The 14,174-nt window shown below is 61.8% G+C and overlaps 1 protein-coding gene across 1 annotated transcript; it reads left to right on the plus strand.

The window, feature by feature from the left end:
* The first annotated feature begins 219 nt into the window (after positions 1–219).
* PLSCR3 (phospholipid scramblase 3) lies at positions 220–13,151 on the plus strand. Its single transcript, XM_032786469.2, has 7 exons — positions 220–343; positions 7,069–7,304; positions 7,697–7,739; positions 9,186–9,406; positions 9,808–9,969; positions 10,972–11,133; positions 12,060–13,151. The coding sequence occupies exons 1-7, from the start codon at positions 331–333 to the stop codon at positions 12,120–12,122; spliced, it is 900 nt and encodes a 299-aa protein (XP_032642360.1). The 5' UTR covers positions 220–330; the 3' UTR covers positions 12,123–13,151.
* The last annotated feature ends 1,023 nt before the right edge of the window (positions 13,152–14,174 follow it).

Raw genomic sequence — 14,174 nt, forward strand, 5'->3', positions numbered from 1 at the left:
TGGGCACTAATTTGTGGGGGGGTTGTGGGGGAGTGGAGGGGGGTCTGTGTGTAGCTAGTGGGGTGGGGGGTTCTGGGGAGGATTAAATCAGTCCCTGCCTGCGTGATGAGGTGTCGGGGTCCCCATGCCCAAGGGGGTAACCCACAGTTCTCCCCCAACCCCGGTTTAATCGCCCCCCCAGACCATCCTCAACCTGCATGGGCCCCAGTTCCCCCTGACCCACCCGGTGACCCCCTCTCCCCTGTCACAGGAGCCGGGAGGAGCGGGGGCGCTGAGCGAGGGAACGAGCCAGAGAGAGACCCGGGGGGGCTGCAGCTGAGACCCCCCAGCATGGCAGCAGCAGGTAGGGGAGAGCGGGAGTCAACCTGCCGGCCTTCCTCTGGGGGCAGATACACCCCCCCCCAGCCTTCCTTCTCCCCTGTCCACCCCCATAGACACCCCTCTGTCCGTCCATCCATCCATCTACCCACCCCAATGTCCATCCCTCCCTCCAGCCCCAAAGACACCCCCGTCTGTCCATCCCACCCCACCAGTGTCCATCCCTCCCTCCAGCCCCATAGACACCCCCATCTGTCCATCCCACCCCACCAGTGTCCATCCCTCCCTCTAGCCCCATAGACACCCCTCTGTCTGTCCATCCATCCCTCCATCCCACCCACCCCAATGTCCATCCCTCCCTCCAGCCCCATAGACACACCTCTGTCTGTCTGTCCGTCCATCCACCCACCCACCCCTCTGTCTGTCCCTCCCTCCCTCCATTTTCCCCCTTAGACACCCCTCCCTCTGTCCATCCCTCCCTCCATCCATCCCACCTTAATCCAGCCATCCCTACATCCCCATAGACTACACCTGCAGCCCCCACCCCCCGTTTTTCCATCCTCACCCTGCCACCCATCCATTTCTCCAGCCACCCCCCATACATCAATCTATCCCCACACACCCCCTCTATCCATCCATCCACCCCCATCCATCCCCACACACCCCCTCTATCCATCCATCCACCCTCATCCACCTCCATCCACCCCCATCCACCCCCTCTATCCATCCATCCACCTTCATCCACCCCACCCCCTCTATCCATCCATCTACCCCCATCCATCCCCACACCACCCCTCTATCCTCCATCACCTCTCCACCCCCATCCACCCCCTCTATCCATCCATCCACCCCCTCTATGACCATAATCCCCCCACCCCTAGCTGCGTTCAGCCACATCAGAATGTGGAGACATGCAGAGGAAAAAAGAACAACCATTTTGGATCCCACCCAGGACTGAAACCATTGGCAGCCCCACCCACGATCAACCCAGAGCCAGTCATGGGCATGGGGCCAGTAGCACCGCCCCTGTCCCCCAGCTCTGTCGGTGCCCTCACTCCTGACTTGCAACCGCCTGCTAGCCCTACCCCTACTGGCCCCTCACTCCCGACCGCAGCCCCTGCTAGCCCAGCCTGGCCCCCAGCTCTTGCCTTGTGCCCCTCACTCCCGACCCGCCGCCTCTGCTAGCCCAGCCCTGCCGGTTGCCCTTTCACTCCCGACCGCAGACCCCAGCCCCCTTAGCCAGCCCTGCCCCCCTCAGCTCTGCCCATGCCCCTCACTCCCGACCGCAGCCCCTGCATAGCCCAGCCTTGCCCCCTTCAGCCCTGCCCCCGCCCAGCTCTGCCGGTGCCGCCTCACTCTCCGACCCGCAGCCCTGCTAGCCCGCCCTGCCAGCCCGGCCCTGCCCGCCCCCAGCTCTGCCGGTGCCCTCACTCCCGCCCACAAGCCCCTGCTAGCCCAGCCTGCCCCCCCCAGCCCTGCCAGCCCGCCCTGCCCCCGCCCCCAAGCTCTGCCGGCTGCCCCCACCCCAAACCCGCAGCTCCTTGCCCCCCCCAGCTCTGCCGATGCCCCTCCTCCCACCCGCAGCCCCGCCCCAGCCCTGCCCCCCACAGCTCTGCCGGTGCCCCTTACTGCCTGTGCACCCTAAGGCCGGGATTGAGTCACGGGGAGGGCGCAGGGGGCGGATGCTGACACTGGGAATGCAGCCACCGCGACAGAGGTGGAGGCACCGGCTGCCCCCTGAGTCATCCCAGCCCCAGCCTCTGTCGTATTGGCTGTAGTCCCGACACCGCTTATTTACAGCTGCTGGCTGAGACAGGAAGACCCCCCCCCCCCCCCCCTTTTCCGCTTCCGTCCCTCCCCTCCAGCGTCACATTCCTGCTTTCCCAGCTCCTTTCCTTCCCCTCGGCTTCACTCTCTCCTCCTCCGCCTCCAATCCTGGCTCGCTCCCTTCGTCGCCCACCCCCAGAGCCTGCGTCCGGCATCGGGGCCGCTTTTCAGAGTCACGTCTTTGTGTCTTTGCCACTCAGCCTTTTCTTTTCTTTCTTTGCTTCTCACCCCTTTTCTTTTCTTCCTTCCAAAAGCGCTTTGGATAAAAGCACTAGATAAAAAAATCAAACCCTTAATAATGAACTTTTTTCGTGTTCTACACGTAAAAGCCCACGGCTCATATTTCAATAGCAGTAGTCGTATCTCTCCAACGCCACGGACGTGCCCTCTGTCCCCACCCACCCGGAGCAGCCCCCGAGCTGCGGCTGGGAAGGAGGGGGGGTCTCTCCCCCGGCAGCCGCCGCCCTGGAGCTGGGGGAAGTCGCCTCTTTCTCTGGCCGCCGCAGCCCAAATCCACCCCCACCCCCTCTTCTCCCCCCAGTTCTCCCACAAGGCCACCACCTCCCCTTACAGGTGCGTCCTCCACTGACGAGGCGGGTGGCTGCCCAGGCGCGCACCTCGGCGGGAACTATCCGCGGACCCTTGGATCTGCCCCCTCCTTGACGGGCGTTTGTCCAACCTGCTCTTAAATATCCCCAACGCCAGAGCTCCCACCGCCTCCCGCCGTGGCGCCTCCTGCTGACCAGCCCGGGAATTAGCTCAATCCGAGCACTCGGAGCGCCTCCGGCTGGCCGCTCTCCTGCCTTCCTCTGGCCCAGTGTCCCATCCAGACCCCGTGCCCCTTACCTCCTGGTTCTTCCCCCAGCATTACCCCCACGCTCTGGGGCTCCCCGCTCAGGGGAACCCCCCACCCTCTAAGCCCACCTTGCCTCAGTGGCTACTTCCCCAATCAGCCAGGAGTAGGGTAACTGCCCCCCTACACACACACTCAAAATCTCATGCCCCGGGGGTAGGGAGGGTCCTCGAGCCAGTGCAACCTGGAGAAGTCCCGCCAGCCGCCCCTGCTCCTCCTCACTGTCCTTCAACGTCAGGGCCAGATCTTCCTTCTCCCTGTGGGTTTTCTTCTGCTGCCTCCAGCTGCGCCCGCAGGCCAGCCTCCTCCGGACCCTCCACCTTTAGGGTCCAGGCCCATTTTGTAGCCTGCTCCACGACCACCTGGCCCCCCGCTGGGTCCCCTCCGTCCCCGTTGCTGCCTCCATCACCTTCCGTTGGTGGCCCTGAGTGTCTCGTGGTCACTCTTCTCACCAGGGGTGACCTGGACCCTCCACCTCAGGCCTGGGCACGCCCACTGTCTGTGTCGCCCACGGGCCCAACGTGTCCACAGCCGCCGGGGTTCCCCCACCCGATGGGCTGTCTTAGGGACGTGCCCCTGTCCCTGCTCGGGGTGAGGCGCCCGGCTCCAATCCCAGCAGAGACAATGTCTACCCCGCCTGCAGGGGTAGCAAGCCCTGCACCCCGCCACTAGCCTCCGGGCACTCGGCTTCTCACGCCCTTGTCCATGGCTCCCTCCGAAACTCTGTTCCTCTGCCGGCCGCCCCAACTGTTCCTGCAGGGCCCAGTGCACCCCACAATCCCTCTGCTGGGTCTCCCCAATCTCCTGCACAAGTCTCTCATGCCTCTCTGGCTGTCGGGCGGCCCTTTTCCTCAGGGGACCTGACCCTGGAGCCCAGCCTGGGACGGTGCGGGAACCCTCTGCAAAGAACACCTCTGCGTAACCAGGAACCGTCGTTCCTCTCTCTAGTTCCCTCCGGGCAATTCTTCCCAGTCCTCCTCCTTGTATCAGGGGTGACCGTCTTTGCCCGCGTTCTCCGCCATGTGCAGCCGATCGAGAACTCGCTGCCGTGGCGCCTCCTGCTGGTCATCCAGGAATTATCTCAAGCCCAGCACTCGGAGCACCTCGTGCTGGCTGGTGTCTCACCTGCCACAGGCCCCCGTGTCCCTCCCAGATTTATTAGGGGTGGGTCCTGCTTTGAGCAGGGGGTTGGACTAGATACCTCCTGAGGTCCCTTCCAACCCTGATCTTCTATGATTCTATGACCCCAGTGCCCCGTACCTTGGGGTTCTGCCCCAGCAGAGACTGACCAAGCTCCGCCCTTAGCCCTTATAGCAGGGCCGGGTGTGGTCTGATTGGGCGTGGCCCCGGATGTGTCTGCTTCCCCCAATCAGCCTCCTTTCCCCCCCGAAGAGCGGGGTAACTGCCCCGCTACCCCCAACCCAAACCGCCCTGGCTGCAATTTAAGCCCATTGCTTCTTGTCCTGTCCTCAGACGTTAAAGAGAACAATGTCCCTCCCTCCTCCTCATAAACCTTTTATGTACGTGAAAACCATGATGGTGTCCCCGTCTCGGTCTCCTCTTCTCCAGACTAAACACGTCCGAGTTTTTCCAACCTTCCCTCGTCACTCACGGGTTGTCGCTCTTCTCTGGCCTTTCTCCAGTTTGCCCACAACCTTCCTGAAAGGCGGTGCCCAGAGCTGGACGCAAGACTCCAGCGCGGAAGAATTACTTCTCGTGTCGGGCTTGCGACACTCCTGCTAATACAGCCCAGGATGATGGTCGCTTTTTTTTTTTTTTTTGCAGTAGGGTTACTCTGTTAACACACATTTCGCTTGTGATCCATTCTGACCCCAGATCCCTTTTCGCAGTGCTCCTCCCTGGGCCATCATTTCCCGGTTTGTATGTGTGCGCAACTGATTGTTCCTTCCTAAAGGGAGGACTTTGCATTTGCCCTTATTGAATTTCATCCAATTAACTTCAGACCAGGTCTCTGGATCATTTTGAATTTTAATCCCATCCTCCAAAGCACTCGCAACCCTTCTGTAACGGTGTTGGGACTCACCACCACAGCGCCTCCTGCTGGTTGCTCCGGGAATTAGCTCAGTCCTTGGTGGGGTGCCCACTGCCGGCGATGTCCCGTCCATCCTCTACTCCTTTCTTCTTGTTATCTGAACCCCATGTTGCTTCCCGTTCAGCAGCGTCCTCTTCGGGACCCTGCCCTCCGGCAATGCCCTCTGCTCCGGTCTCAACTCACTGCTCTGGTGTTATCAGCAGTCCTTCTCCGCGCCCCAGCCACCCTCGTCAACCACACCCCAAAGTCTAACCTCTCGTGTCAGTTGTCTGGTGCATCTGCTGGCTGTTCATGGAAGGGGGGACCCAGGCCTGCCCTCCACACTAGGTCCCGACCCAGGAACTCTTTGGTGGCAACCTTCCTGCCCTCCTCCTCCTCTCCCCTTCTGCGCCGCTTCCCCTTTGGCCCCAGCTAGGCCCTTCCCTCCAGGCCTGCAGCCTGGCAGGTAGCGGGGTGGAGTTCCCTTCTGCTCCCCCTGATCTCCTCGCCTAGGAGAGGGACCTTCCCCTCTGAAGGTCTGGGAGAGACTGCCCGCCTTCCCGCTTAGGCAGCGTTTATATAGGGCCTAGCCCAGCCCTGATTGGATGGTTCTCGGTAAGCTCTTTTTTAATTGGCTGCCAGCGTGCGCAGCCTCCCTGGCGCACTCTAGCCCCCTCTCACATGGGGGTGGGGGAGCCGCCCCCCGCACACCCCCTCCCAGCCTGGTGTCGTCCGCACACTTCGTCAGTGTGCCGTCTGCGCCACTAACTCGCTCATGGAGGAAGATATTGAACCGAACCGGGCCCAGAACCGATCCCAGCGGGACCCCACTCGTGAGGTCCTTCCAGCGCAAGCGTGAACTGCCGAGAACTCCTCTCTGGGAACGGTTTTCCAGCCAGTTCTGCACCCCCAGCTCCATCTAGGTTGCATGTCCCTAAATTTATTTATGAGAAGGTCACGAGAGACTGTAGCAAAAAGTCAAGATAGACCATGTCCACTGCTTCCCCCCTAACCATGAGGCTTGTTACCCTGTCAGCTGAGCTCTTTTTAGGTCCAGGTTGGAAGAGGGGACGGTTGCGGGGCGAGGGGTGCGCTGGCCCTTTAAGAGGGCTGCCTGGCCCCAAGGAGTTCTGGGATTTGTAGTTCCCAAGGGGGAGGAGGTGGTGCTGGTGATGGGGGGGAAACCACTGGGCAGCAAAGCATGCTGGGAGATCTTTATCCTGCTCCACTTTCCCAGCATGCCTTGCTGCTGTGCACTGTCATCTCCACCCCCTAATCCCTAGGAACTACAAATCCCAGAATGCATCGAGGCTGAATTGACTTCACCCCTTTCCCGAGGTGAGGGGTCCCAGTGTAACTAGCCACCCTGCCGCAGAAGTGGCCGCATCTCACACAGGGACCCCTCACCCGGCGCTAACCAGCCACCCTGCCCCAGAGGTGGCCGCATCTCAGCGCCGGGCGAGGGGTCCCTGGGTAACCGGCCGCCCATCCCCAGAGGTGGCTGCATCTCAGCGCCGGGCGAGGGGTCCCTGGGTAACCAGCCGCCTCGCCCCAGAGGTGGGCACATCTCAGCGCCCAGCGAGGGGTCCCTGGGTAACCAGCCGCCTCGCCCCAGAGGTGGGCACATCTCAGCGCCCAGCGAGGGGTCCCTGGGTAACCAGCCGCCTCGCCCCAGAGGTGGGCACATCTCAGCGCCCAGCGAGGGGTCCCTGGGTAACCAGCCGCCTCGCCCCAGAGGTGGGCACATCTCAGCGCCCAGCGAGGGGTCCCTGGGTAACCAGCCGCCTCGCCCCAGAGGTGGGCACATCTCAGCGCCCAGCGAGGGGTCCCTGGGTAACCAGCTGCCCCGCCCCAGAGGTGGGTGCAGCTCAGTGCCTGAGGAGGGGTCCCTGGGTAACCGGCCGCCCCGCCCCAGAGGTGGGTGCAGCTCAGTGCCTGGGGAGGGGTGCCTGGGTAACCAGTAACATCCGAGGGGGGAGGAGTTTGTGGGGGGGTGAATTGATTTTTAACCCTGTCTCCCCCCCTCTTTCGTTTACAGGTTACCCCCAGGCTACTTACCCCTCCGCCCCGTACCCTAGTCCTCACCCCGCCCCCCCAGTCCCCACCCCAGGATTCAACATCTACCCCTCCAATCCGGGTGTGGGGCAGTTGGTCCAGCCCCAGTCCCCGCCCCAGGCATACGGGGACCCCGCAGCTCAACAGCCCCATTCGTCCATCACGCCCTATCTGCCCGTGTCCACCGGCATCCCTCCGGGGCTGGAGTATCTAATGCAGGTGAGTGGGGGTCTAAATGGTAACCGCAAGCCACCCCAGAGGTGGCCGCATCTCAGCGCCAGGCGAGGGGTCCCTGGGTAACCAGCCACCCCACCCCAGAGGTGGGGGCATCTCAGTGCCGGGCGAGGGGTCCCTGGGTAACTGGCTGCCCCGCCCCAGAGGTGGCTGCATTTTAGTGGCAGTGAACCTGAATGATTAAACCTGAGTGGAGAAATAAACACAAGGAGGGGGTCTGGTGGGTCAGAGCGGGGGGCGGGGGGCTGGGAGCCAGGACTCCTGGGTTCTCTCCGTGGATCTGGGAGGGGAGTGGGGGCTGGTGGGTTAGAGCAGGGGGGCTGAGAGCCAGGGGTGGGTGAGTGTTTCTGAGTCTCTCCTACCCCGGCTCTTTTCAGATTGACCAGGTTCTGATCCAGCAGAAAGTGGAGCTGGTGGAAGGTGAGTGAGGACTGCGCAGCCCCCACCCTGTCCTCCCCCTGCTACACAACCTCCCCGCCCCATAACTCACCAGCACACCCCACCCTGCCCCACTTCTTCCCAGCTCCACACAACACAACATCCTCTCAGCCATACACACCACCTACACACACAGCCATCCACAATACACCAACTACACACACACTATCCTCTCAAACACACAAACACACTGTGCCAGCCATACACAATACACAAACGCGCACACATCATAGTCACAGCCATACACAACACACCAACTACACCCACCCAGCACCCTCTCAGCCATAGCCAACACACACACACACCACCTTTCTCAACAGCCACACTGCAACTTCTGGATCCCCTCTACCACGCAACCATACCCCTACAAAGATACCCCCCCCAGCCATACACAACACACCTGGGTGCACATGCACACCTGCTCCCAGACCCAACCCCACAGAGCGCCAGGGGTACTGAAGATGGAGGGGTGGTTGGGGAGGGGGGTGTAGGTGTCAGTTGGAGGCAGCCATGACGGTTGTGTCAAGCCACTGAGGTAGCCAGGGCTATTGGTGCTGGCGACAGCAACCGAGGGAACCGTGATGGCTGTTGTCAGCGCTGGTTGCTGCCGGAATCAGTTGCTGAGTCAACTAGGACAGTTGTTGACAGCGACTGAGGCAGCCCATGATGGTTGGCGACCCTGACGAGGGTGGCCATGATGGTTGACGATAACGACGATGGTGGCCATGACGGTCGGTGAGGAGGGCAGCCGTGGTGGCGACGAGGGGGGCCATGACGGTCAGTGATGAGAGTAGCCATGACAGTTGTGATGGCAATGAGGGCGGCCATGATGGTTGCTGACTAGGGCGGCCATGACGGTTGTGATGGCAACGAAGGCAGCCGTGACGGTTGTGATGGCAACGAAGGCGGCCATGACGGTGGCTGACTAGAGTGGCCATGATGGTTGTGATGGCAATGAAGGCGGCCATGATGGTCCGCACTGAGGGTGGCCGTGATGGTTGTGATGGCGATGAGGGCAGCCATGACGGTTGGCGATGAGGGAGGCCATGATGGTGGCTGACTAGGGCGGCCATGATGGTTGTGATGGCAATGAGGATGGCCATGACGGTTGGCAACGAGGGAGGCCATGACGGTGGCTTACTAGAGCGGCCATGATGATTGTGATGGCGATGAAGGCGGCCATGATGGTCTGCGCCGAGGGCGGCCGTGATGGTTGTGATGGCGACGAGGGCAGCCATGACGGTGGCTGACAAGGGCGGCCATGATGGTTGTGATGGCAATGAGGGCGGCCATGATGGTCGCGCCGAGGGCGGCCATGATGGTTGTGATGGTGACAAAGGCAGCCATGTGGGTTGCTGACGAGGGCGGCCATGACGGTTGGCGAGGGCGGCGTCACTGCGATAACCGTCTCCCCTCTTCCCCTCCCAGCCTTCATCGGCTTCGAGACGGCCAACAAGTACGAGCTGCGGGACGGGCTGGGCCGGCGGCTCTTTGAGGCCGAGGAGCAGAGCGACTGCTGCACCCGCAACTGCTGCGGGTCCCTGCGGCGCCTCCGGCTGAACGTGGCTGAGCCGGGGGGCCGCCCCGTGCTGCGCCTCCTGCGCCCCATCAAGTGCACCACCTGCTGGTGCCCCTGCTGCCTGCAGGAGGTGAGGGACGGGCGGCCGCGGAGGGGGCCCCCTCATCCCTCCCGTATCTCTCCCCCCAACCCGCTGGGCCCAGGCACGGCCCTGACCCTTCCCCTACAACCACAGGTACCCCACTCCCCTCCTGGGGGCCCCCCTCTGCCCTGATCCCTCTTTTCCCGTAGGCTCCCCCAAACCACTCAGGGGACCCACGCCCTCCCCCACAGCGCCACCCTGGCCCCTGCCCCAGGGACACGCCCCATGGCCCCCCACAAATCTGGGTACCCCATTGCCTCCCCCCAATATCCAGGACTCCCATGCCCGGGGGTTGGCTTTGGCGGGAGGGGGGGTGGGGTTGTCTCTCCCCTACCCCAATTCTAACTCCTGCCCCTGTGTGTCTCTGCCCCCCGCCCCCGCAACCCCAGCTGGAGGTGCAGTGCCCCCCGGGCACCACCATCGGGCATGTGGTGCAGACCTGGCATCCCTTCACCCCCAAGTTCTCCGTCCAGAACGCCGAGAAGCAGACGGTGCTGCGGGTGCTCGGGCCCTGCTGCGTCTTTCGCTGCGGGGGGGACATCAACTTTGAGGTAGCTGGGGGGCCCTGCGGGGTGGGGGTTGGTGTCCCTTTGGAAGGGGGCGCCTGGGGAGGCAGGACGAGGGGCATCTGGGCCTGGAGGGGGGCATCTGGGGGCAGGACAGGGCGCATCTGGGTCTGGGGTTGGTGTCTCAGTGGAGGAGGGCAGGATGGGGGGCATCTGGGCCTGGAGGGGGGCATGTGGGAGCAGGACAGGGGGCAGCTGGGCCTAGGGTTGGCGTCTGAGTGGAGGGAGCGTATCGGGGGCAGGACAGGGGGTGTTTGGGTCTGGGGTTGGTGTCTCAGTGGAGGGGAGCAGGATGGGGGGCATCTGGGCCTGCAGGGGGGCATATCTGGGGGGGCAGGATGGGGCATCTGGGCTTGGAGGGTGCATATTTGGGGGGCAGGGTGGGGCATCTGGGCTTGGAGGGGGCATATCTGGGGGACAGGAGGGGGCATCTGGATCTGGGGGCTGTCTGGGCTGGGGGTTGGTGTCTCAGTGGAGGGGTGTCGGGGGGCTGGATGAGGGGAATTTGCATCGTGATGTGGGAGGGGAGTGTTGGGTAGTTGGAGGAGGGGGTGCTTGTGTGCGGAGGAGACAGGGTTGGGGTGTGGGGGGAGTCCGAGATGGGGGGCTGTAGCGGTAGATGGGTTTGGCAGAGGTGGAGGACTAGGGGCACTGGGGCTTAGTCAGGTGGAAGGGCATTCTGGGGCACTTCCTGTACTGGCGCCACCCAGGGGGAGGAGCTTTGGGGACACTTCCAGTATTGGCATGACCCAGTGGGGAGGAACTATGCGGGCACTTCCTGCATGGGGAACAGGGCGTGGACTATGAGTGTAGGGGGAAGGGAGGCTTGGCATCTGAGACACTTCCTGTTCAGGCACTGCCTGGGGGGGCGGGACTTCCTGCATTGGGCACGCCACAAAGGACATTGATTGGGAGGGTAATGGTCTCTCCTGGGCCCCATGGACCAGCGTCTGACTCACATTTGGTGCTGCCCCCCCGCGCCCGCAGGTGAAGACGAGCAACGAGTCGCGAGGTGTGGGCCGGATCAGTAAGCAGTGGGGGGGGCTGCTGAAGGAGGTCTTCACCGACACCGACGTCTTCGGCATCCAGTTCCCCGTGGATCTGGACGTCAAGATGAAGGCCGTGCTGCTGGGGGCCTGCTTCCTCATCGTGAGTGTCCTCCTCCCCCGCCATCCCACCGCTAGCACCAGCAAGCACCCCCCCCCCATCCCACCGCTAGCACCAATCAACCCAACCTCGCCATCCCACCGCTGGCACCAATCAACCCAACTGCCCAATCCCACTCTGGCACCAGTCAACCCAACCTCCCCAACCCACCATTCCCATCAACATATCACCTTCTGTTTTGCCACCAACTGACCTCTGCCCTCATCTGATGTGTGACACCAACAAACCCGCCCACCCTCTCCCCCCGTCCACCGACCAATAGAGACAGTTTCTTCCCTTTCCACCCCCGCCCCAAACCGCCAGAGGATCATAGATTTTAAGGCCGGAAGGGACCACCAGGTCATCTTGTCTGATCTCCTGCATCTCACAGGCCACCAACCCCATCCAGCACCCGCACACAAACCAACAACCAAAATAGGCCAACGGATTACAGCCCACGGGAGACTCACCCTCTCCCCAGCCCATTGGTCCCATCAGTGAGTCCCCACGCCCCCCGCCAGCCACTGGCCACCCTAATTTCTCCTTCCCACCACTCGCATCAACAATCACTTTGTGCCTCTTTACCATCCTCACCCCACTGGTGCCACCAATGGATGGCCATCCCACTTCTGCCACCAAGCACCTCACCCAACCTCTCCTCCATTTCCACCCCAACTCACATGCCCTCCCTCATCCCATTCTGCCACCAGCCAATCTCTTCTTCATGCCACCAGCCCGCCCTACCTCCCCCTCCACCTCACCTGCCCTCTTCCGCCGTTCCACCACCCAACCTCCTCTTCTCATAGCTGGAGCCTCCAGGGTGCAGGGGCCATGACCCGTTTTCTTTCCATGGTGATCCCACCCCAAGATTGAAGATCTGCCGATTTGGAAAGCACTAGACTCTGTGTCCGTTTCTCTCCCCTCCGCAGGATTACATGTTCTTCGAGAAATCAGGCACTACCAGCCAGAGGAGCACGGTGCTGAGCAGCTAGAGGCGTCTGGACCCCCGCACCTCCCACACGCTGCCACTTACGGGGACCCCCATCCCATCGCTGACACCGACAGGGGTCCCCCTATCCCATCACTGACACCAACGAGGGGTTTTTATGAATAGGACAGTGTGTTTATGGCCGTCAAGGCTGGCGTGGGTGTCAGGGCACTGAGATTGTTTGCAGAGGTGACAAGGAGGCCTGTGGGTGTGGATGTGTCCCGTGCCATGGGGCTTGGTGGACAGTGTTGTGTGCACAGCACGACGGGGGCTCTTTTGGTTGTATCTGAAGAACATTAAGCCCTGTGTCTTCTCCCACCAAGGCATCTTTAGGACCTTCACCCAGACAGGAAACTCTGACCTCCATTGGCTGCCAGATTCCTGGGGTCTTCATATCTCCTGCCCCCCACCATGCTGGGAGTCCCTCCCTGTTGGCTGGGGCGGGGGGGTCACTTCAACACCGAACTGGTAGTGGCAACATCCCGAAGCCAAATCTCTGCCTAATGATATTTCTCATTTTCTGTATTTTGTGTATTTATCGCTTATAACAAAGTGGCTTGCGCTGAACCTTAAAAGGGGGCTTTGTGGGGGGAGCAACATGGTGCTTTTTAATAGGGTTCCCCCCCTACCCCACCCCGGTTCCCTTGAATTCCTGATGCTGACGGAGGGACATCAAACCATGGTGGAGGAATGGTAGGAGCTGTGGCCAGCGTGAAGTCATGCCAACCCACGGTGGAGTCATGTGGGCCATGATGGATGGAAACCAACCCAAGCTGGAGGACCGTTGGCTAAGATAGTCACGCCAATCGTGGAGGCACGTTGACCAAGATGGAGTCAAGCCAACCCCAGATGGAGACTTATTGGCCAACGCGTGTTGGCCAATCTTGGGGCACTCTACTGTGTCTTACTTTTGTGGGGAGAGCGGAGGGGGAGGAGACTGGAGAGAAGGTGAGAGGAAGGGGACTGGACCTCATGTCGTGACGGATGGTTTTGCTGGGTGTTCCTCCACGGGGAACCAAAAACAGTAAAAGGTTAAGACTCTGGCTGTCCACGGGTCCTCTGTCCTGGCTACTCATCCACGAGCCCCTTCCTCGTGCTCTCCTCTTCCTCTCTGCCCCACATATTGTTTCCCCCACCCATCAGTCTCCTGTGAAATCCAGTTCCAGCTGCCCCCCACAACTCCCCCTCCTCCCGTGCCCACCACTCCAGTACCCCTACCTCCTTTCCCAACACCCCCTCTCCTGTCCCACCCATGTTGTCCTGCTCCACTGCAGGGAGAGTGAAGGTCACATGGCCCATTCCAGGTGGGGTGAAGAGGCCACAGGGAGTCTCCTTTGGGGGGGGGCAGGGAGGAGGGCCCCAACCACGCCACCTGGGACGCTGGTCTCTGTCACCTTTATTGCTTTGCACGATATATACAACACCCGTAACGCCTCTACAGGAGGTAGACACGGCCCGGATCGCAGCCACAATCCACCCCCCTACACACACCTTCATGTGCAAGTCGCACAGCACCACGCACGCACCAGCTTTGCACACACGCACTCCATGCACAAGCCTTGTGAAATATCCCAAACCCCAGGAAGGAGGCAGATGCACGCTCACACGTGATGGACACACAACCGTGCGCACACACTCCCCACACCCACAATCGTGCCTCTCTCCCCCCACCCGAAATGTGCACACAACGCCGCAAGCTCCGCACCCAGACACAAGGGGCACAACCACACATGTGGGAACACGCAAAAACAGATGAGGCACATGGTCACACCCATTTTCATACACAACACACACACACCCTCAGAACCTTCCCTCAACACGCACACAACCCTGGCAGGCTACAGACACACAATCAAGGCACAACCAGCCCCAGGACTCCTGGGTTCTCTCCCCGGCTCTGGGAGGGGAGTGGGGACTGGTGGTTAGAGCAGGGGGGGATAGGAGCCAGGACTCCTGGGTTCTCTCCCCGGCTCTGGGAGGCGAGTGGGGTCTGGTGGGTTAGAGCAGGGGGGCCTGGGAGCCAGGACTCCTGGGTTCTCTCCCCGGCTCTGGGAGG

The sequence above is a fragment of the Chelonoidis abingdonii genome, chromosome 11 (genome assembly GCF_003597395.2).
Source record: "Chelonoidis abingdonii isolate Lonesome George chromosome 11, CheloAbing_2.0, whole genome shotgun sequence".
NCBI lineage: Eukaryota > Metazoa > Chordata > Testudines > Testudinidae > Chelonoidis > Chelonoidis abingdonii.

What these genes read in the sequence shown, in the direction of transcription:
- PLSCR3 (XM_032786469.2), top strand. An exon ending in GAAAGTGGAGCTGGTGGAAG is followed by an intron (nt 7,740 to 9,185) that starts GTGAGTGAGGAC and finishes TTCCCCTCCCAG; the next exon opens with CCTTCATCGGCTTCGAGACG. An exon ending in TGGGGGCCTGCTTCCTCATC is followed by an intron (nt 11,134 to 12,059) that starts GTGAGTGTCCTC and finishes TCCCCTCCGCAG; the next exon opens with GATTACATGTTCTTCGAGAA.